Genomic DNA, 23,413 nt, shown 5'->3' on the forward strand with positions numbered 1-23,413 from the left:
CACAGCTCCTGAGAAGACGGATGGGATCCTGACACTGATGGAAGGATTAGCATGAAGTACTTCCCATTCCCAACAAAACGAGGGAGGAAAGAGTGGCAGGCAGGATGTCGATAGGTTTCTGGGCTCAGGAGCTCACGGGCAGTGGGGAGGAGGATCTGAGTGAGTTCATATTTGATGACCTTTCTTCTCTTGGTAAACTGGGGAAGAGATAATCTGCTGATATCAAGGGGAGCAGAAGTTGGGCACATTGATAGTGATGATGACAGCAATAGTTCTTCTATATTGAGCGCTTAGTATGTGCCAAGCATCTTTGTAAGGGCTTTACGGCTTCACAGGAACTACATTGTTACAATTCTTGTTCCTATTATACAGATGAGAAAATGGAGGCACAGAAAAATTAAGTGTCTTGCCTAAGTTTATGCTTCTGGTAAATAGTGGAACCAGACTCGCATCTCATTCACAGCCAGTAATTTTAATAAGGATCTGGTGCCTCCTGGAGCTGGAAAGGAGATTTGGTGAAAGTGACAAAGGTCAGTGAATGAGAGCAGGAGGCAGGACTGATACCACCAGACAAAATAGCAAAACAAAGGTTCCTGAGAGGTGTTGAGGGCACACTAACATGTCATTTAAAATGATACCAATTTGGTTGGATGCGTTTGTAATTTGTAATTTCCTCATTTGTAACATTAAGAATGTTGGGCCAGATTGTATTTACGATCCCTTTCAAACCTATGATTCTATGTGTGATTTACTCTCATAAATATGTGTCTGCAATCCTCGAGATCTTTCTTTGTTTTGGAAACCCTTTAAACCTTTTGTATGAGTAGCAATAATACATTTGTTCTCTCGACCCATATAATTCTATTTATGATTTTCTAAAGGTCTATAGAGAAATTTATTTCTCCTCTGGCTATAGGGCACATCCAAAAACACATGGAGAGTCCTAAATCAGCCAGCAGCCAGCAAATAGTTTTCAAATGCTTGTTCCCTAGGCTTTTGACAGTAGTACCAATTAGAAACAAAAAATGGAAATTAATTTTGGTCTAGAAAATCCAAACTGGGGTTTATTTAGTCACCAATAGCATTTCTGGTTAAACGTTCTTGGAAGTAGTGAAAACATGCCTAGGAGGCCAGACTAGCTCAAACATTTTCAGATACAACATTAAGAATACTGATAACCTTTTAGATAAAGCAAGCACGCTGTGCTGCTCGGAGTAAGTAATAAGAATTTGCCTGCAGGATATTCGAATGGGGGAATCCATTTGAAGGGTATTACAAGCCAGAAATTGTAAGGCACAAAAAGCTGACTTGTTCGCCAGCAAAGTCTGCTGTAAAGGTCTATTGACTGGATACAATAGAGGATCGATGTTGTCTGGGGAGAGAAGTCACCGGAGCCCAGTCCTCGCGGCAAGTCGTTAACATACCCATCACCCTGTCAGAACTACTTTAGAAGTCAGGTTGATGGAGCAGCAGAATAAGAGTAGATCATTTGGGTTCACTGGCATGGGGGCCAGACACTGATGACAGGTGGGGAGGACTGAGCTCGGGATGAATGGTTCATCGGAACTGCCCGAAAGCTATTTCACTGATGGACTGCCTGAGTATCTTGATAGAGGTCACACACGGAAACTGCTGATTTTGCCTTTGTGAAGGAGTCTGAAACCTGGGCTTTTGTTGGTTACTCTCTGAAGTGGCAGACAATCTCTTCCACATCCACCCACCCAACTCCCTGTTGGAACTGAATGACAGTAGACTTAGTGCCTCTCCATTCTGTGCTGTGTCTATGCCTCACTTTCCTTAGCTTAAAATAAGGTTCAAAGTATCTATGTCATATGCTTGTGAGAATTAAATGACACAATACCTGCTGAGTACCCAGCACTCAGCACTGTGCCTGGTGGCATGATAATGGCTCAGTAAATGGCACTTACTTACAATTCCTTGTGTGACAACTGTGCCTTCCACCAGACTTCGCATCAGACCGGTCTGTGGACTGGAGAATGGATGGAGGGGCTCTTTGTGGACATGTTGTTTTGCCCAGCAGGCCACACCCTTCTTGAGCAGGAGCCTCTCTTTGTCCACAGTTGCTTGCCAGGAGGCTCCCCAGACAGAGCCCTCGTGCAGTTTTTTGCATTATCTCCGACCTCTGACCATTAATGTCCTTACCAGATGAATTCACGTCTGGTTCACATTGCTCGGGGCATGGTGAGAACACTATAGATGTTTATGTTACTTGCGCTAGTTGGTTCACATGCTGTAAAGCCAAGGCTGGGCTGTCATTTTATTTAACTCCACTCCACACACATCATTTATTGATATTTTTTCCTTTTTTTTTTTTTTTAACTTTGTGTAATCTCCCTCTACATCTGTTTATCAGAAAATCTTTGTTCAACCTCAAAATATAAGATAATCTAACCTTTTCCTACTCTCTATTCCTGCCACTCAAATCCAAGCCACCGTCCTCTCTTAACTGGTGATCACAGTAGTCTCCCTGCTGCTGCATCTACTTGAGCCCCACTCCAGTCAGTTCTCTGTATTGAGACCAGAGTGATCTTGTAAAAATGCACTTCAGAGCATACTGCTCCCCTTCCCCAAACTCCCCAGTATTTCCCATTATAGTTAGAATAAACCCCAGAGCCCTGACGTGACCTACCAAGCCCTGTTTGATCTGTCCCTCCCTACGTTCCCGGCCCCTTCTCATCCCACTGCTCGCTCAGGGTACCACACTGCTCAGCCTCTGCCTCCCTTTCTTGGAACACAGTAGCTTCATTTCTGCCCCTGCACTTGATATTTCCTCTGCCTAGAATACTCTACTCCCTGGAACTTTATGTGGCTGGCTTCTAATTTAGGTCAACGAACTTTCAATCTAAGTGTCACCACCAGGAGAGGCTTTCCCTGACTACATAAACAATATTCTCCCGTAACTATCTATTACGTCATCTTTTTAACGTTTTTTTATGGCACTATTTGAAAATACTTCGTTTTTTTGTTTGTTTGTTTGGTTTGGTTTTTTTGTCTGTATTCCCCTCCAGGATAGAAGGCCCATAGAAACGTGAATTTTGTCTGTTTTATTCACTGCTGCCTAGCTAATTTATTCACCTAATGTCTAGCACAGTGCTGGGCACCCAGTGATTCTCAACAAATATTTGTGGAAGGAAGGAATGAAGGCATAAATGTTCCAGGAGCAGTAATGGATATAAACATGAGATATGAGAGATGAAAGACTCTGCCTCTTCTTTCAAATGCTTTCAGTTTAATAGAGGGATTGGAAGTCCATCTACAAATATATAGGCAAAGCATCTGGAGAAGTCAAGGAGGACGTGGTCAAAGGTCTTCTAGAGAAAGGGCATGACCTGAAGTCCTTCCTTCAGTGGCCTTAAGGGAGCTCAGGCTCCAGTGGCTTCAGGATCCACCTTGGCTGTGTGCAATGCAGGCTCATTCATCCTTGGTGAATTCCCATAAACTAGCAGCTGCAGTGAGATTGTAGAAGCCAGGCAAGATGAACTAGGTGTCGTTTCCATAAACTTTGAAGAAGTTGTGTACGTAGAGAGCTCCTCACCCTCAAAAGAGGAAGGGTTTTACCTTACCTGTAAAATCAAGGAGACTAATACCTGATTTTAGTAAAGCCATGTACATTTCCTCTCATAAGGTTATGCTCTTAATTGGCTAAAATTAAGTCCTCTGGTTTAACATATAGTCCGGTATCTTTCATGACTATATCAAATTTCTTATTGTTTGTGATTGTGTCAAAGAATTTTTTTAAATACTTGAAAACTTCCTCAGGGCAGATGAGAAAAAAAACCGTTTTTTCCTTCTTTGGTCAAAATATCTTCTAATTCATTGACAACCGAGTTGACTTTAAAAAGTTTGAATATTTGTACATATATGTTAGAGCAAAGTAATCATGTTTGACATGTGTAAATTAATAAAGTGTAGAAAGTAATAAAACAATAACATTTATACTACTTATAAAGACTGTTTCAATAGGGTAAGTAGTAGAGGTTATAAGTGCCCTGCCTCTGGGCCATAAATGGTGTCTTAAAATTCTGTGAAAACCTAATGGTTTTACTACTCACTACTCTTGCACAAAATGAGTGGAAGTAACTTCCAAAGAAAGTTTAAATTTTAATGGAATTGATTTGAACTTGATATTAGTATATAGCTGTGAATTTTTGTTCATGTATTAAAGAAAAGCCCCTTTATCCTTACAAATAAAAATAGCCTCATGTTGTAAAATTAGTATTACACAAACCAGATTTATCCATGCTGTAAATTAGTTCTTAGAATAATTAGACTGCATCAAAGTTAAACAGTTCTTTAAGACACCATAAGCAAAGTTAAAAGAGAAAGAAGAGAATGGAGAAAGATTTCTGCAACGTATAAAACAAATGATTAGTATATAGGATATGTAAAGAACTCCCACAAATCAATAAGGAAAAAACCCCCTCAACTTTAGATTAGGCAAAGGATACAATAAGGTAATTCAAGGCAAGGAAACCTGATTGGCTAATAAGCATATGAAAATATTTATCTTCGTAATAACTGAGGAAGTGCATAATGAAGGAACACGATGTCATTTTTCACCATCTGATTGGCAAATGTCTAGAAGTCTGACAATATCAAGTGTTAATGAAGATGTGAAAGGAAGCTTGCACACACTGCTCTCAGGAGGGTAAATTGGCAGAGTAACTTTGGAGAACAGTTGGCTGTCTCTAGAATAAAATGTTGATTTGTGTACACCATAGGATTAGGTAATTTTATTTTTACTTCTTTATAATCTGTCTGTATACCTTGGAGAAACCTTTGCATACATGTATAGGGGATATAATCTTTGCATCTTTGTAACAGTGAAAATTTGGAGACAAGTAAAAATGGCCTTGAATATGAGAAAAGATAGATTTATTGGAGGTTGTTAATACAGTGTAATGCTGTGTAGCCATTCATTCGTATAAATTTCTATGTAGTAATACACTGCATTAAAAGATGTGTCAACATTAGTGGATCTCAATATCGTAATATTGGGTGAAAACAAGATACACAGTGATATAAACATTTTAATAGAAAACTAATAAATTCATAAAATTTATGCAATATATTATTATTAATATATTAATAATATATTAATACATGCAATATATAATTTTTGGGCACACAAGCAGACTAGAATGATACACATTAAAATCATGACAGTGGGGACTTCCCTGGTGCCACAGTGGTTAAGAATCTGCCTGCCAATGCAGGGGACACGGGTTCGAGCCCTAGTCCGGGAAGATCCCACATGCCGCAGAACAACTAAGCCTGTGTGCCACAACTACTGAGCCTGAGCTCTAGAGCCCGCGAGACACAACTACTGAAACTCACATGCCTAGAGCCAGTGCTCTGCAACAAAGAGAAGCCACTGCAATGAGAAGCCCACGCACTACAACAAAGGGTTGCCCCCGCTCACTGCAACTACAGAAAGCCCACGCGCAGCAACAAAGACCCAACGCAGACCAAAATAAATAAATAAATTTTTTTATTAAAAAAAAAAAAATCATGACTGTGGTTCCCTCTGAGGAAGGAGTAGGGAAAGAACTGAAAACCAGGTACAAAGGAGATAAGGGACTTTAACTGTAATGTGTTATTTCTTGCATTAAATGATGAAGCAAATGTGATGCAATGGTCACAACAGTTAATTCTAGGTTGTGAGAACGTGGGCCTTTGCTATAGTAGTACTTGTCTTCTGTGATTAAATTTTTTTTTTACTCAAGAAAACTTAAATTTTTCAGACCATCCTGTTAGCATTGAGGGTTTGGGACCTGATTTTCCTTACTGTTGGGTTTTAAGCAAATCATTTAAGGCTTCCGCCTTTTGGCCTCTCACATCCAGGATGAAGATAATAAGTACTTGCACAGTGGTGGTCCTGAGTACGTATCCTTCAGTGCTCACCTCCAGCCCACCTCTTCTGGAAGCCTTCTCCCCTCCCTGCTCTCCTCTGCCCAGAGGCGCAGTGGGTGTAAGTCCTCTGTGTTCGAGTGTCCTGTGCACTGCAAGGCTTAGCACATTCTTTTCTGATAAGTCTCACTGTCGGCCAGTCTCTTCCAGTAGACAAAGAAATCTTAGCTATAAGACAGGTCTTAGGGAGGAGCAATAGTAAGTACTCAACAAACAAACTTAGTAACCATAGAAGCTGCTTTGTACATTTTTAATGCAAGAATAAATGAGCAAAAGAGCAAAAATATGGCAAGACTTTATAAAGCAAAGTATCCCGTAATGGCTCCCAAGGTCGTTGTTATTCTTTTGACTTCAGTGAATAAATGTAATCCCCCCAAATCCCTTACTTAATCCCAGCCTACAATTTATATCCTTGAGATTTCCCTCCACTGTGAATAGAGTCATCAATGTGCTCTCGTTGAGAGATATCAACATTTACATTTAGAAACATTAAAGAATAAACATTTCACACCCTTTTTTCTGGTTCATAATTTGGGATAAGCATGCACTGATGTTATAAAATGACAGTTCATGCTTCGAAAATTCATTTAATAAACATTTTTTAAAGAAGAAGAATAAAGGTTCTCTCTCAGCCACTGAATAATATTAATATAAACAGCACTGGGTAGTTGTCCATAGTGATTGCTGGCACCCTGTCAGCTCTCCAGCCGGCTTTTTGACATGTGAAGGACATGAGGTTTTAGTGCTTTCAGAGGATCTGGAAAATACATTTTTATTGTTCTTCTTCATGGATGGAGAAGCTTTACAAACTTGTTTTATTTTTAAAGCACTTGATGTTTTGAAAGAGGATCTTTTCTTCTACATTAACAAAGGGAATGACACACCATAGCCTTGTTAGCCGGAGGCACAAGGAATGAAATCACAGGGAGATAAAAGACCCTGAGGGAACCAAGGCTTGGGAAGAAAGTGTGTCTATTTCAGGAAGAATCATGTTTTTCTATCCTTTGAGACAGCAGAAAATTATTTTGGTCTCTTTTGAAAGCCACACACTCTGTAGAGATATTTTCTTGAAAGTGACTTATTTGTGCTTTGTCTATATATGAGAATATGAAGGGCTGAATTTTCTTTCCTATTAAATTCTCTCATAATCACAGATTTTCCTACATTTAAAGTCAATGGAGAACATCACGGTCAAACTCCATGTAAAAATATATTTTTAAGTCTGTATAGCTGACTGATGTAACCTAATAGATGCTTGACATTTAGATGTTAAGGGCACTTACAGTCTTAGTTACTTCAAACAACAACCCTGGTGAGGGTAGTTATGTATTATTAACTGATGTCACTTTCCCTATGATAAACATGAGTTCCAAGATTCAACACATTATCCCTTTGTAAATATCTGGTGGAGATGTATCCACAAAGTTCTTGAACCCCATATAGTTCTACAGTTTTACCTCTTCGATCCCAGAGGTGTTAAACCAAGATAAAACAAAAACAAAAAAACGGACTACTCAGTTCATCTAAGGTTTCTTTATACTAAACACAAGCACACAGAATTGGGCCCTTTTGGTTTTCGCTGTAATTCAGAACCAATTGCTTTAAAAAAAGCATCTTATACTTCAAAATGTGTTTCAAGGCTGTTTCTGTGGTCTTGGTGGGTGTAGATAAGCTGGGGAAAAATCAAGTCCTGGAATTGATGCCTTCTAATATGGCAGGATTCTTTAGATTTTATTTATGACCATCTACTTCTTTATGCTAAGGGGAGTATTATTAAGAAGTTCACATGTTTGTTTCTAAGTTTCTCCTTTTATATTTCTGGGCTCCATGTATGAGCCTACACCTCTGAACACGTTAATCATCAGCAAGTGAGAAATTTCTAAATCCAGTTTTTAATTAACAATTAAGAATAGGATGTAAATTAACGCTGGTTTTCATCCCAGGCCTGAGCTTTTTCCAATTGGCTTTATAAAAATGGATGAAAAGGGTGATACATCAGGGCTTGTTTTTACTTTATGGAGTTACTGGGCAGTTTGTTTTTGGAATTCACATTGTGAGAACCAAGTTGTCCTTTTTGGCATGAATGATTCATGCAAGACAAACAAATAATGCAAACCACCGACAGGCCTGTTATTCCAGCCTCATATACAGCTGGAGGATGTTTTTCTAGGGGTGGGACGCTCCACTGTGCCAACCACGGAATAAAATTTCTGCTGCTACCAGATCTGTGCTGTGTCACACATAGCAACAAGTACTTTTGATGTAATTAGTACATTTCACCATCCCCATTTTACAAAAAGAAAATTAAGTATAATAAAGGTCAGGGACTTGCTCAAGTTTCCATTCCTATGAAGTTGCAGTGTCCCTGCTAAGGTCCAGGCCTGTCTAATGCTAAGTAATCGTACCCATTTCTTGAGCCAGCTAGTGATTGATGAATTTTGTAACAAGGTGAATTTGATGGTAACCGTCACTTCTTTATCTAAGGGAAAAATGATTTCATCCTTTTTTTTTTTTTTTTTTTTTTTCTGCTGAGGGAGTCCTTTGGATGAGACAATGTATTAATGTGCCCTTGTTCTTTCCTCTGGAGTATCTCTCCATTTGGCATTTCTCTGTATCTCTAATTGTTCTCCTTTCTTTTTTCTTGGTCTACACAAAAACAAGAGATTTACTAAACCATCTCTCATTTGTTCAAAGATTTTTCCTAATGCCTTGTTTTTGTCAATACATACATGGCTATGGACATGTTGGAACATTTCTTATCAAACCATTCTGATGAACCTGCTACTAACACTTTGAAGCCTAGGAACTGTCATTTTAGGCAAACAAGTATTACTTCTCAAATATCTGTGACACTTTTGTCCCAGAGGGTTCCCCTTTGAAAAGCAGGCAGAAGCCAGTAATGAGCACTGATATCAGATCCGGTAATTGATGAGCATTGCTCGCTTGGGATGGTCCACAGGGTGTGTGGAAGAGTGCAGATACGGAAGCATTGATGGGTTTGGGTTGAACCCTTGCTTTTGCCACCTGAATGCTAAGTGACTGAGCAAATTATCATTTGAGTCCATTTTCCACATGAAATGTTGAAGTAATTATACCCATCTCATCGAGTTATTGTGAGGTTAAAATAAAGTAGCTGCATAATGCTGACACATGTTCAAAACTCAGTGTGTCTTGGAACCTATTCTCTCTCTCCCTGTCCTTTGCATGGAAAACTGGACTGCTTGAAGTGAATTAGGAGAGGAGGATATACCTAGAATTGCGATGATGGTTTTAAGGTTTCTCTGCTTGTCCAAGTTAGTTATCCTGCTTTGCGTGCACAGTCACTTTCGTTCACTCACCAAATATATATTGAGAGCCAGCCATGTGCCAGGTACTATGCAGGCCTAGTTTTCAGGTTAGTGTACTCCTTAGCAGGCCACTAATGGCATCAGTACTGTTTTCACAGTGAGTTCACTGCCCTTTCTGTTTGCATAGAATCATTTTCAACTTACAGAAGCTCTTCAGATTTAACCATCTCCTTAATTTTATTTTCTCTTTGAGAAACGCCCTATGTTCTCACTACTGAGATAATTTCCTATCTTCAGTGCCCCTGAATATTGAGTCACTGGCTGACCCCATAGGCTCGCTCAGTGAAAGGTCTTATCATTGGCTGCTCCGCCTTAATGGATCATATTAGATGAAAAACATAATTGTGGGATATTATGTTTAACCAAAATACGTAATTTCACTACTTAAGGAGCAGAATGGACTTGTGAAAAGTGCTTGGACTTTTGTTTGCAGACAACCTTGGGTTTAAGTACTGATACCACAGTCTGGTGTTCTGTTGGACATTTTACCTAGATGTTTTCATCCTAAATATCCTCCATGTGCTGAAGGTGATAATGACACCCACCTTGTCAGTGCTGTGAGGACTGGAGAGAGGTGTGTAAAGCGTGGAGTACAGAACATAGCACAGTACAAATGCTCAGCAGATTGAACTATTTAAAAATGTAACTTTTTGCTTGCTTTTCTCCTCCTGCCAAAAGGATACATTCAATTGCAGAAAATTTAGAAAATCTAGTTAATTTAAATGAATAAAAAAAAATCACGCACAGTTTTAAGACCCAGAGTTACCCAGTGGTCCCATTGGCCCACAGAGTCTTTCAATATCTGTCTCTCTGTCTGTGTCTTTCTCATTCTCCCTCTTCTCCTCCCTTCCCCACATATTAGGTTCAACCATATACAGTTGCTGATATTAGGCCATTTTTGACCTAAGTTAATGACAATTTCATCTAGTTTATTCTAATCTGTTGCTAAAATTGGATCATGTGCTACATATTTTTAATCTACTTTTTACAGTTACAATATTGTAAACATCTTTCAAGTTCATTAAATATTCTTCTATAATTTCACTTTTAATTGATGCATGGTATTCCGTTGTATGATTATACCAAAATTTTTTTCACCAGTCCTTTATTGCTAGAAAATTAGGTTGTTTCTAATTTTTTTGTTGTTATAAACAGTGCTGGGATAAGCATCCTTAAAGCTTGGGAGGGGGTAGAATATAGTGGTTTAGAATCCAAAGTGAAGACGGGAGGTCTGTTCTTCACCCGTTTTTGCCTGTGTAACTTTAAGCACGTCACCTGGATCTCAGTTTCTTCTTCTATAAAATAGGGGTAACTGTAGTCCCTGCTTCACAGGGACACTGTGGTCATTCATCTATTTCAGGTGCTTAGAACAACGTCTGTGGGCACAATGTAAGTATTACTAATTGTCTTTACACGCTTATGTTTGTTTCTTTTGGAAAAATCCCCAAAGAGGAATTTATGAGTAAAGGGCTTTTGATATACTTTCCCAGACTAATCTCTAAACTAGATGTGGTATCTGCTATCCCATAATAGTGCATAAGAATGCTGATTTTCCCAAAAAGGGAGAGATAATCATCCTCACTGTAAGTATCAGTCTCATCATTATTATTACACTACTTCATGACTCAGTTGCACAGTTTTTCACAGCTTAATATCTCTGAATAAGAATACTTCTCACCATCATTGTCAGCCAGGTGACTGCCAGGACATGATTGTATGAAACCTTCTGTTGATAACTGCTAAGATCTAGAAGGGTGTCCGCGTGTCTTAACACCTATGAAATTCAATTTTATTTGAGAGATATGAGACAAGGCAAACATATATAAAAACTGTGATCTAAGTGCAAAGTGAGTGTCATGGAAAATATATATTGCCTTTTTCAGAGAGCATCTCAGATTGGGTTGTAAAATGTACCTGAAGCACAGAGGTTTCTGAGCTGAGCTTGGCAGGCTGGGGAGGACTGATGGAGGGAGAGGACATGTCTAATATCTCTTCTTCTCTGCTTATTTCTATACTTCTTTTTGTTGTGCACATAGCTAAGAAAGATGACAGTGGCCATGATACAATAATGTAGAAGCCCAAGAGGGCATTCATGGATGTTTGTCATGTAAAAGGCTTTTGGCCAGTGCATGTATCATTTTTCTGAATGTAATAACCCTGCAACCTCCCTCTCCTTGCAGTCCCCCTTTTTCCTATGTACAAATCCTCTGCCCTTTACCTAAATATGGCACCCTCTGCCTTTAGGTCTTCGCTTAGACACCATTTTATCAGGGAAGGCTTTCCCGACTCACCAACACTGGTTAAGTGTCATCCCTGTGTTTTCCGTTGTACCCAGTCCGTATCCTTACCTCACTACCTGTCACAGGTTATTCTCTTGCCTAGTAACTTGACGCCTTGCCATTAAACTGTAAGCTTGTAGAAGCATGAGCTTTATTGTTCTTGTTTGAAGTCAAGGCCTGGTACCATGGCTGGCACAAGGCAGGTACTTAAGAGATATCACTTGAGTGAATTTCAGCCCCCAGCCCCTGAACATAACCTGTGGTTACAGATGTCATTGGAAGTTACAGCCATTAGAGCTCCAGGGTGAGTCCATTGTCTTGAGAGGAGCCAGTGCTCTGCTAAGCTGTCCCTAAGAGCTGTAGCATGGCCTGTATACTCCTGACATTACACAGCAGTTTAAAATCCCTTTTATTTCCAACTTATTATGAGAGCTTCTTAGAGCAAGCTGTCTGTGCCGAGACCCTCGTTAAGCTGTCTCCTGAAACATCTGCATGATTCTGGGCACATGGCCTCTGATAGCCCATTTCTAGCTGTTCGCACAATAAGAACTGAAACCAGAAGCTGAAAACGAGGCATCACTTCCTTATTAGCATCTGGGTTCTTTTCAATTTAATCTGAAACAAAATTTTGTTCATTTACCTTTTCCTATTAGGGTATTCAAGTTATTTCCATGTTAACTACATTTTTTAAAAAAAATTTATTTTATTGAAGTATAGTTGATTTACAATGTTGTGTTTATTTCTACTGTACAGCAAAGTGATTCAGTTATACATATTACATTTTTTAAAAAAGTTGTCAGTGAGAGTAATCAACCCAGTCCCTTTTTCTTGAGGAGTAAAATACTTGCCCCTTGAAATTTGAGTGAGGTGTTAACTAAAAGATGTCAGATGATTTGAGTTCAGACTCTCTCCAAACTGTCTTTCTAAATACAGTACTTGAATTCAGGATAATTGGTCAAGCTTGGCACTAAACGTAAGGAACAAATTCTCCCTCTTGTACTAGACAGTCAACATACTCTTGTATTTGTAGTAATCAGGGAAGAAAGCTGGCTTTTGTGCAATAAACTGTGTAACTCACTAGTATACATTTAAAAGTGGATATGTTGAAGCAGTTAAATATGACAAATGAAGAAAGGAAAGGAAGTCACATTGATGGCTACATTCAAGCCAGGCTTCTGTATCTTACTTGTCCTACTTCCTGTCTATTTGTCTGTAGACTTCTGTATGTGGATTTTCTTCCCAGTAGAGTCCATGTTGGTGCTTAGTATTCACATTGTGAGGCCCATGTATCAGTGGCTTTTTAGAGAAATACAACCCCAAGGGGAGAAGCTGTCACTTCAAAGCATGCCACAGTGCTTAGATATAGGCAGGAAATTAACCATGTCGGCACGATAATATTTCTTTAAAAGCCTGAAACCCTTTCTTTAATGCTGATAGTTATCAATGTCTGGTATAAACTTGTTTCTACCATGAGGTGATATCTTAAGGGTTTTTTTTGTTTTTGTTTTTATCTAATCCCAAGAAAATAGAACTGGTCTCTGCGTGACTGCTCTGCTGAGAGAGAAGCTGTTGAATGGGATGTACAAATAAATGGGTTATGAGGGAGAGGAGAGACCAGTTCTGTCCCCTCAATACCTGGATTCTTCCTACCACTCTCCTCTTGTTGTAAAATATACTCTATAAAACATATGTGCTCCAGCTCACTCTTACCCCAATATCACAGTGAGGGAAAAGAACTCTAAGTCATCATGATTTTTTTTTTAATGCTTTCGACATGATCTTGATGTCCTTATCAAGGTAATTTTATTACCTACATTGTTTTTCTGTGTCAATCAATTAATCCCCCATTATACATAAGGAAAAATGGATCTTTAATTTAGCATCTGAGGCTCCCGGAAGTTGAGAGGGATATGGACATTCTGGAGAGGATTCAGCAAAGAAAATGAGTGAAATTGAATAAACTTTTAAAAATACATAAAAGTATTGAGGTTGTAGTATTTAGTATAGCAAAGAGCAGTGTCAAGGATGTATTCATGTTTAAGGAATAAAATCATTTACAATATAGAGAACAGTGATGTACAGGATTGACTATACTGTTAAGAGGAGGGGGGGATCAAGTTATAGGATAATGGGTTTGGCTTACATGGAATGAAGATTTTCCGTACTCTTAGGATTGATGAACCAGGGAACACGTTACAAAGGACTATGTAATTTACCTTGGGGGACCTTCAAAACAGGACAGATTCTTCTCCAACTGGGATAGCTGAGAGGGCTTAAAGGAACATACCATGTAATTTTTTTTTTTTTAAGAATAAATCTTAGATTGAAAGAATTAAAATTGAAAAAAAAAACCAACTTTGTCCATATCCATAGGCAATAAAAGAAACTACTCATATGAAAAACAATTAGGCTGAAATCTCATCTTGGAACTACCACTTAATCTTATTTTGTGAAAGAATATTGTGAGTTCTTCGGTAATTGCTTTCTTGATCTGCTTTAGGTTCGATAATTCTCTTCTACTGCTCTTAATTGTGTGAAAATATGTTTATTAAAGTACTAATGAGACCAAAGCCATACTGATTAAAAACAGAATTATTCATTTAAACCTTTTGAAATTATGAAATGAAAGGTAGGTTCTAATAATGTAAGATAAATCCTGCATGTCTAATAGTCTAATAAGTTGTTTGCTGTGTGCCTAGTTTTGTTTTTTTCAATAGTTTATTTCAGATCTGTTGATGTTACAGGATTTTTATGAAATGAAACTTTTTTTTTAATCATAAAAGCAATTTATCCTAAGAGCTCTAGGCAGGGTGCTTCCTCCCTAGTGATTTTTATAGCATCTAATTAATAAATGCACCGCTGCCTAGGCAATGCATATTGAGAGTAGGCTTTGCTTATTGTCACCCTTCATAAATTTTAGAATGTTTGCAATTGAGGTTTTTTTCTTCCCTGCTCTCTTTTTCCTGCTCACTGACTTGAATCATGGCCATCTTCCTTTCCTTGGGAACTGCATTTTAAAATCTGACTTTTAGCCCAGGACCAGATGGCTTCACAGGTGAATTCTATCAAACATTTAGAGAAGAGCTAACACCTATCCTTCTCAAACTCTTCCAAAATATAGCAGAAGGAGGAACACTCCCAAACTCATTCTACGAGGCCACCATCACCCTGATACCAAAACCAGACAAAGATGTCACAAAGAAAGAAAACTACAGGCCAATATCACTGATGAACATAGATGCAAAAATCCTCAACAAAACAGTAGCAAACAGAATCCAACAACACATTAAAAGGATCATACACCATGATCAAGTGGGGTTTATCCCAGTAATGCAAGGATTCTTCAATATACGCAAGTCAATCAATGTGATACACCATATTAACAAATTGAAGAATAAAAACCATATGGTCATCTCAATAGATGCAGAAAAAGCTTTAGACAAAATTCAACACCCATTTATGATAAAAACCCTCATGAAAGTAGGCATAGAGGGAACTTACCTCAACATGATAAAGGCCATATATGACAAACCCACAGCCAACATTGTTCTCAGTGGTGAAAAACTGAAAACATTTCCTCTAAGATCAGGAACAAGAGAAGGTTGTCCACTGTCACCACTATTATTCAACATAGTTTTGGAAGTTTTAGCCACAGCAATCAGAGAAGAAGAAGAAATAAAAGGAATCCAAATCGGAAAAGAAGAAGTAAAACTGTCACTGTTTGCAGATGATATGATACTATATATACAGAATCCTAAAGATGCTACCAGAAAACTACTAGAGCTAATCAATGAACCTGGTAAAGTAGCAGGATACAAAATTAATCCACAGAAATCTCTTGCATTCCTATACACTAATGATGAAAAATCTGAAAGTGAAATTAAGGAAACACTCCCATTTACCATTGCAACAAAAAGAATAAAATACCTAGGAATAAACCTACCTAAGGAGACAAAAGACCTGTATGCAGAAAACTATAAGACACTGATGAAAGAAATTAAAGATGTTAGGAACAGATGGAGAGATATACCATGTTCTTGGATTGGAAGAATCAACATTGTGAAAATGACTATACTACCCAAAGCAATCTACAAATTCAATACAATCCCTATCAAACTACCACTCGCATTTTTCACAGAACTAGAACAAAAAATTTCACAATTTTTATAGAAACACAAAAGACCCTGAATAGCAAAAGCAATCCTGAGAAAGAAAAATGGAGCTGGAGGAATCAGGCTCCCTGACTTCAGAGTATACTACAAAGCTACAGTAATCAAAACAGTATGGTACTGGCACAAAAACAGAAATATAGATCAATGGAACAGGATAGAAAGCCCAGAGATAAACAGACGCACCTATGGTCACCTTATTTTTGATAAAGGAGGCAAGAATATACAATGGAGAAAAGACAGCCTCTTCAATAAGTGGTTTTGGGAAAACTGGACAGCCACATGTAAAAGAATGAAATTAGAACACTCCCTAACACCATACACAAAAATAAACTCAAAATGGATTAAAGACCTAAATGTAAGGCCAGACACTATAAAACTCTGAGAGGAAAACACAGGCAGAACAGTCTATGACATAAATCACAGCAAGATCCTTTTTGACCCAGCTCCTAGAGAAATGGAAATAAAAACACAAATAAACAAATGGGACCTAATGAAACTTAAAAGCTTTGCACAGCAAAGGAAACCATAAACAAGACGAAAAGACAACCCTCAGAATGGGAGAAAATATTTGCAAATGAAGCAACTGACAGAGGATTAATCTCCAAAATTTACAAGCAGCTCATGCAGCTCAATATCAAAAAAACAAACAACCCAATCCAAAAATGGGCAGAAGGCCTAAATAGACATTTCTCCAAAGAAGATGTACAGATTGCCAACAAACACATGCAAGGATGCTCAACATCACTAATCATTAGAGAAGCGCAGATCAAAACTACAATGAGATATCACCCCACACCAGTCAGAATGGCCATCATCAAAAAAAACCTACAAACATTAAATGCTGGATAGGGTGTGGAGAAAAGGGAACCCTCTTGCACTGTTGGTGGGAATGTAAATTGATACAGCCACTATGGAGAACAGTATGGAGGTTCCTTAAAAAACTAAAAATAGAACTACCATATGCCCCAGCAATCCCACTACTGGGCATATACCCTGAGAAAACCATGATTCAGAAAGAGTCATGTACCACAATGTTCATTGCAGCTCTATTTACAATAGCCAGGGCATGGAAGCAACCTAAGTGTCCATTGACAGATGAATGGATAAAGAAGATGTGGCACATATATACAATGGAATATTACTCAGCCATAAAAAGAAACAAAATTGAGTTATTTGTAGTGAGGTGGATGGACCTAGAGTCTGTCATACAGAGTGAAGTAAGTCAGAAAGAGAAAAACAAATACCGTATGCTAACACATATATATGGAATCTAAAAAAAAAAAAAAAGGTTCTGAAGAACCTGGGGCAGGACAGGAATAAAGATACAGACATAGAGAATGGACTTGAGGACACGGGGAGGGGGAAGGGTAAGCTGGGACAAAGTGAGAGAGTGGCATGAACATATATATATTACCAAATGTAAAATAGATAGCTAGTGGGAAGCAGCCGCATAGCACAGGAAGATCTGCTCAGTGCTTTGTGACCACCTAGCGGGGTGGGATAGGGAGGGTGGGAGGGAGGGAGATGCAAGAGGGAGGAGATATGGGGATATATGTATATGCATAGCTGATTCACTTTGTTATAAAGCAGAAACTAACACACCATTGTAAAGCAATTATACTCCAATAAAGATGTTAAAAACAAAATATGTCTTTTAAATGCTTTTTTCTGCCTTTGTATTACTTGGTTTCATGTACCTCTTATCTTTTTATTTGCTGTCCATATCAGTTTCAGGTTTGTTGTATTTTAAAGTCAGTGACTTTAAACATTTAGTCAATTTTTTTCCTACCTTTTCTGGTTACCTCCCAATCACATGTATTTTGATTGATTACTTTGAAAGCACAGCAGCAGTTACCTTTTCGAGAGCTCGGCGCGTACCTGTAGCAAGGCCAGCCCACTCCTCAGTGGACTGCCTGTGGGTCGCCTCTTTGTCCCTCTCATCATTGCCTGAGGCGAGGCCCCCTCACTGATACCCTGAGTACTATGCTTCTTGCCCCCAACTCCCGCCTCTCCTTGTCAGCTCCTTCCTCACCTCCTCATGCTGTAGCCAGCTGATCTTACTAGAAGGCTAATCTCCATTGTCCCTCAGTGCTTAAAATCCTTTACTACCAATCCCTTGTCCACCAGATGCAATCCAAACTTCTTGGTGTGCATAAAAACCCCTGCATAAGCTGACCATTCCCACCTGCCTAGCCAGCCTCCTCTCTCCCTACAACTGCTCAAACCCTCCCCTAGCCAATGACTCCGGCCACATCAAACGCAACATTCCAGGTGCAGGGAACAGGCTGAGCACAGGCATGGAGTTGAACAGTATAGCAATGCTTTAGCAACGGAGTGATAGGAAGTGGTCCACTGCGGAGCACCAGTGCAATATTGCCATGGATGTGTGCCCGAGCCCTGCTGCTTGGTTGAGGAATGGTGATGAAGGGATCATCAAGCCACTGTCTCTCCAAAGGGAGAGGAAAGCTGCTTCTAAAGAGCTTGCCATTACCCACACCTGTACTCTGATGCCCTCCACTGTTTCTTTCCCCAACCTCAGCCTGCGACGGTGATCACTGGGGGCCTCACTGCAGCAGCCGGTGCCAGTGCAAAAACGGGGCTCTGTGCAACCCCATCACGGGGGCTTGCCACTGCGCTGCGGGCTTCCGGGGCTGGCGCTGCGAGGAGCGCTGTGAGCAGGGCACGTATGGTAACGACTGTCACCAGAGATGCCAGTGCCAGAACGGAGCTACCTGCGATCACGTGACGGGGGAGTGCCGCTGCCCACCCGGCTACACTGGAGCCTTGTAAGTGATTTGCTGCTGAGCAGCATAGCAGAGCCCACCCACCCTCTCTGTTCATGCTCCTGGTATATTCCTGCGCTTCTGTTTCTATTGCTGCCTGAAGAGTTACTGAGGGAATAGGACCCCAGGCCCAGATGTGGAGATGAGCAGTGATGGCCACTAGGTGCTCCTGCTGTTTGCTGTAGAGCATCAGAGCCCAGCCAGAGCCTCAGAGCCAGCTTGCATGCCTTCTTTTGGCAGAGCAGAGGCGGAGAGGGCCAGGATGCTGTGCTGAATGGCAATATTTGGTGTTGTTGGGGCAGGTTTGGGTTCCGCTTTGATACTCCCTCAACTGCATTCATTTTACACTGCCGGCTGTTAATGGTCCACGTTGTTCTGCTCTGTTAATTAGCTGGATAAAGCTGTGTGGGTTCAGTGCCTTAGAGAAGAAGGAAGGTGAAAGATGTCAGAAATAGTCCATGATGAAAGGTTAGCTGGGTTATTTAATGCCCATAGATATGTATGTTGCTTTGTGAATATGAAAGTACATATATCACATCTGTGCAGGATATGTGCACACAGTTTAATTCTTTCTGGAGAACACTAAAGCAGTTACTTAATCTCTACTACTTTATTTTGTGGGAAGGGCATTCTTCGGTTTGCTTGTATTAGCAAACAGACTAAGAGGCAGAATTTGCCAAAAAAAAGTAGGAGATAAAAAAATTTTCTTCCCTTAATGAGAAAATTACACTTGTAAGTCACAGAATTAGAACTTGAAAAAAATGTGGTTGACTAGGTAAATACTTCCTGCTGACAGTGTTAGGGCTATACAAGTAGAGCTAAGGAAAAAATTGCATTAGCCAAGAAAGCCCTGATTTTCAGAAGGATGGATGATCATCTCAGACTATTTAATCGTTAATATTGCTTTTATGGGTTTTTATCAAGGCCACAGTTGAATAGGGCTTTGGGAAACTTGCAGCAATTTTACAGGAGAGTAAAAAAGACAATTAAAGGCTTAGGAAAGAAGGTGTATTCATACAATATGGGGTGGGGGCTTGTCATTCTGAAGAAGAGAACGCTGAAAATTGATTATGAAGATTTTGTACACTAATGGGGTGATGTGTAGATGTTTCAGTCTCCTTTGAGGTTAGAACAAACACACGAAATAGACTTCCAGTGTTACCCATGAGCTTTATAAAAGTTACATGGAAAGTTCCTGTCACCAGGGAGCGTGTGGCCCACAAGAGTCATCCTTGGTGCTCTCTGATAGGACAGATTCTCTTCAAATTGAAATGGTTTCATTAGAAAATATCCCAAAACATGGGAGTTCCTTGGTGGTCCAGTGGTTAGGACTCCGTGCTCTTACTGCCGAGGGCCTGTGTTCAATCCCTGGTCAGGGAACTAAGATCCCACAAGCCTAGCATCGTCCCCCACCCCCCAATCAAAAAAGCTAATCACTCAGAAGATATCCCCAAACAAAGGGAAGGGCTAGGTGACCCCTCAAAGACCCTTCCGGCCAATATGATTGATGCCCTTGATGTTAATGAAACGAACAGTACTGGACAGAGAAACCTGGTCTGTTTTAGGGCCGTGGGTGCTGCTGTGTCTGTGAACCTAAGGGTTGTGTGGTTGGGTAAATCATGGTGTCCTTTGTCACATGTTAATCCCTCAGCTGTGAGGATCTTTGTCCCCCTGGCAAGCATGGGCCACAGTGTGAGCAGAGATGCCCCTGCCAAAATGGAGGTGTATGTCATCACGTCACTGGAGAATGCTCGTGTCCTTCTGGCTGGCTGGTAAGCTCACTTCTACCCTCCCAAAGCACCCTGTTCCAGGATACTCAAGTGAAAACGCATGTGGAGGACTTTGGTACAAAAGAAAGTTACATTGATGGTTAAAGATTCCAAAATTGGAAATACCTGACCATTTCAAAGCTGGAATTTTTCAGTCCAGAGAAGGCAGAAGGTGATTAAATCCTGAACTTGAAGTGTACTAAGGGTCCTCATGGAAAAGATAGTAGGTCATCTGTCCTGCATTTCCCCTCAGGATATAAAAAGGGAATATCTTGCCTTACACATGACAGCAAGAGCTGTCAAACTCTGCAAATATTTAAATAAGCATTTTCATAATTATGCTCTATGGATCATTAATATTCTTTGGGAACATTATTCTCAACAGGTTAAGTGTTATGTTAAAAAGTTATCCAGTCTTATGAATCTGGAGACACATTGAGGAAAGCCAAGTTTTCCAAGTATTGCAGAACTTCTCAGAGGTTTTAGTATGATACTTTAAGAGGAAGCTATATCTCACCACACTTCCCAAACTTTGACTGTGATACTCTGTCTTCTTTTTTTATAATTAATTTATTATTTATTTATTTATTTATTCTTTTTGGCTGCGTTGGGTCTTTGTTGCTGTGTGCGGGCTTTTGCTAGTTGTGGCGAGCGGGGGCTACTCTTCATTGTGGTGTGTGGGCTTCTCATTACTCTTTATGTAGTGTCTCACAGGCTTAATGTTATGTGGAATAAAAAATGTCAAAGCTGGTTTACTAAGTAGATTACTCTGAAATCAGGAAATAACATTGGTTCGTATTTCTCTGAGTTGGTTTGTGTGTAAGTCTGCTTGAAGGCAGAAGAGTGAATGACCAATGTCTATTTCCTTTGTTAACATACAGAAAATAAAAGAACAATTTACTTGATGATTACCTTCCATCTCCATGAATTGTAGTGAAGCTGTTCTTGCAGGGGTTCAAGTGACTTAATTGCCAAATCCAGTAACAACTCCTCTCTTCTCATTCTGCTTCACTTCTTTTGACTCTGTTGCTCATCCACTTCCCTTTCCTAATCTCTTTTCCCTCCACTTCTTTGATAATCCTTTGTCCTACCTCTCTTACTAAAAATCTCTTTTCCTAATCCCCCTTCTTTTACATACTGCTTTCTTACAGTATTTCCTTGGTTCCAGTCTTATCTTTCTCTTTTGTCACTATAAATCTTTTCTGGAAAGCTCATTAGGATCCATGGCTTTAACAATCATCTGCTGATTTTCCCAAACCTTGACTTTCCCTCACTTGACCACAGATGTGTATTTGATGTGTCTGCCTTAGGAGCCAGACATGGGATGGGACTGGTTTGGGATTGCCCTTATTGTAGGCATGGAGCAAAGGAGACCTAGAGTCCACTTCCTGGTGAGAATCACGGGAAGTAAGGTTGAGTTCAAGATGTTAAGACCACTGGGACAAGTGGAAAAGAAATATGAGAACCAACACGAGAGCTGGAAATGGTAAGTGGTCAAGACAAGGAAGCAGAGCCTGGGGAAACTCTATGAAGCAATGGAGTCAGTGCAAGGGGGCCTTTTATTGATGCCTCATGGTGAGGTGAACAGGGGAGCTATTGAAGGACTACTGAGCTGGAAGCAGGCCCATCAAAGTCAGTGTTCATAGAACCAAATTTGTTGTACCCCTAATCCTTTGTTGTACCGCAATTCCTTTTTTACCTTTTTTATCCTCATTAAAACCAACACTTCTTTTTTAGTTGCCCAAGGTAGAAATGCTGAATTATCTTTGACTCCTTCTCTTCTTTTATTTCTTATATTCAACCTTTTGCCAACACTTGTCATTGCTTGGTCCTTGGCAAGGGATGGATTTTGCTGGGATAGCAGAGTGTCCAGGGAGCTCCGTGTTCTTTGGATGAGGAGCTATAGGCATGTTACTCCTAGGATTTTTGTGTAGACATTGTCTGTAGAGTTGCCTCATCTTGAGATTGAAGCTTTGTTCTTCTTCTGGGTCGGGGTGGTCATGATGTGGGATAGTGGTAACCACAAGCTTGGACCGTGAGTCCCAGTAGGTGGGCAGATGGCCCTCTCCATCAGCCCAGTGGAGCCTCCCCAATACTCTGGGGCCCCTACCTTGATAGATGTTTCTTACTGAATGTTTCAGGTCATTTTTTTATGTGCATAGCTGAGCTTCCAACTTACACTTCTCTTTACAACATTTTCTTTGTGCAATCATCCTAGGTACTTTTCATGATGAATATATATTCCTATCACACATACACATGTATGTATTTCAACTAATAGGAATAATGTGAGCAAATAGCTTTAAGTAGGACATTAATCCTTATTTATAAACAATATTTCAACAGCATCTCTGAAGCTTATGTGGGACCGTTACAAAATGTGAGTAGTTAGTCCCTGAGAGAGTGAGAATTTTCACCAGAACCCCTGCTTATCATGGATTAACCCTTGGCGTGTTATTCCTTTAGTCATGTTAATATGTTGTGCTAGAATGAAGGGGTCAGAGCTATTTTTACATCTTTCTCCCTCACCATGTTGTGAGCTAGTTAAAGGTTGTGACTTTATCTTTGATTCTCAGAGCTTAACACGATGCCTGACACATAGATGATTCTCAGTTAAGCATTGATTTGAATCACCTCTCAAAGGCTTTTTCAGTTCCAAGATTCTGGAAGAACTTTCCTCATTGGTAGATAACTAGAAACCACCAGAGGAGACTTAATTAGCACACCAACTGCCTTTGTAGATAGCCAGGAGTTAGAGGAAATGTATTTTCTTACACTACCCAGAATAAACATTTACAAAACCATCTGGTGTTCGCTAGCCTCCAATATCAGAGTGCCCACAGTCTGTCTTTTTTATAGAGAAGGAGGACAAAGCAACAGCTTCCAAAAGTTAAAAACATTGTAAAAATTCCTTTTACTTGGGATATGTTGTTTGCTGAAACAGTAACTCCAGTAAATAGATGATAAGCTACAAGCCCAAGTTATGTAGACGAGTGAAGTAGAAAATAGTAGAATATTTCATTGACTTATTGGCAAAGTATCTTATGCTTCTCCACATAGTACTGGAATAAATATGACAGTGTCTGACAAGACAGACAGCCTCTAGGGTGAGGAGATGTGTCCAAGTTACTC

The 23,413-nt window shown here is 39.7% G+C and overlaps 1 protein-coding gene across 3 annotated transcripts in view; it reads left to right on the top strand.

Moving 5' to 3' along the window:
- The window catches only part of MEGF10 (multiple EGF like domains 10), a 155,248-nt gene that overhangs the window by 78,540 nt on the left and 53,295 nt on the right, over nucleotides 1-23,413 (top strand). For all 3 annotated transcript variants that reach the window (XM_082380698.1, XM_082380697.1, XM_082380699.1), the window contains 2 exons: nucleotides 18,269-18,515; nucleotides 20,164-20,284. In XM_082380698.1, coding sequence (XP_082236824.1) covers nucleotides 18,269-18,515; nucleotides 20,164-20,284 — 368 coding nt within the window. The remainder of the gene's footprint in view (nucleotides 1-18,268; nucleotides 18,516-20,163; nucleotides 20,285-23,413) is intronic.

This window comes from Balaenoptera borealis (assembly GCF_965194805.1).
Source record: "Balaenoptera borealis genome assembly, chromosome: 2".
NCBI lineage: Eukaryota > Metazoa > Chordata > Mammalia > Artiodactyla > Balaenopteridae > Balaenoptera > Balaenoptera borealis.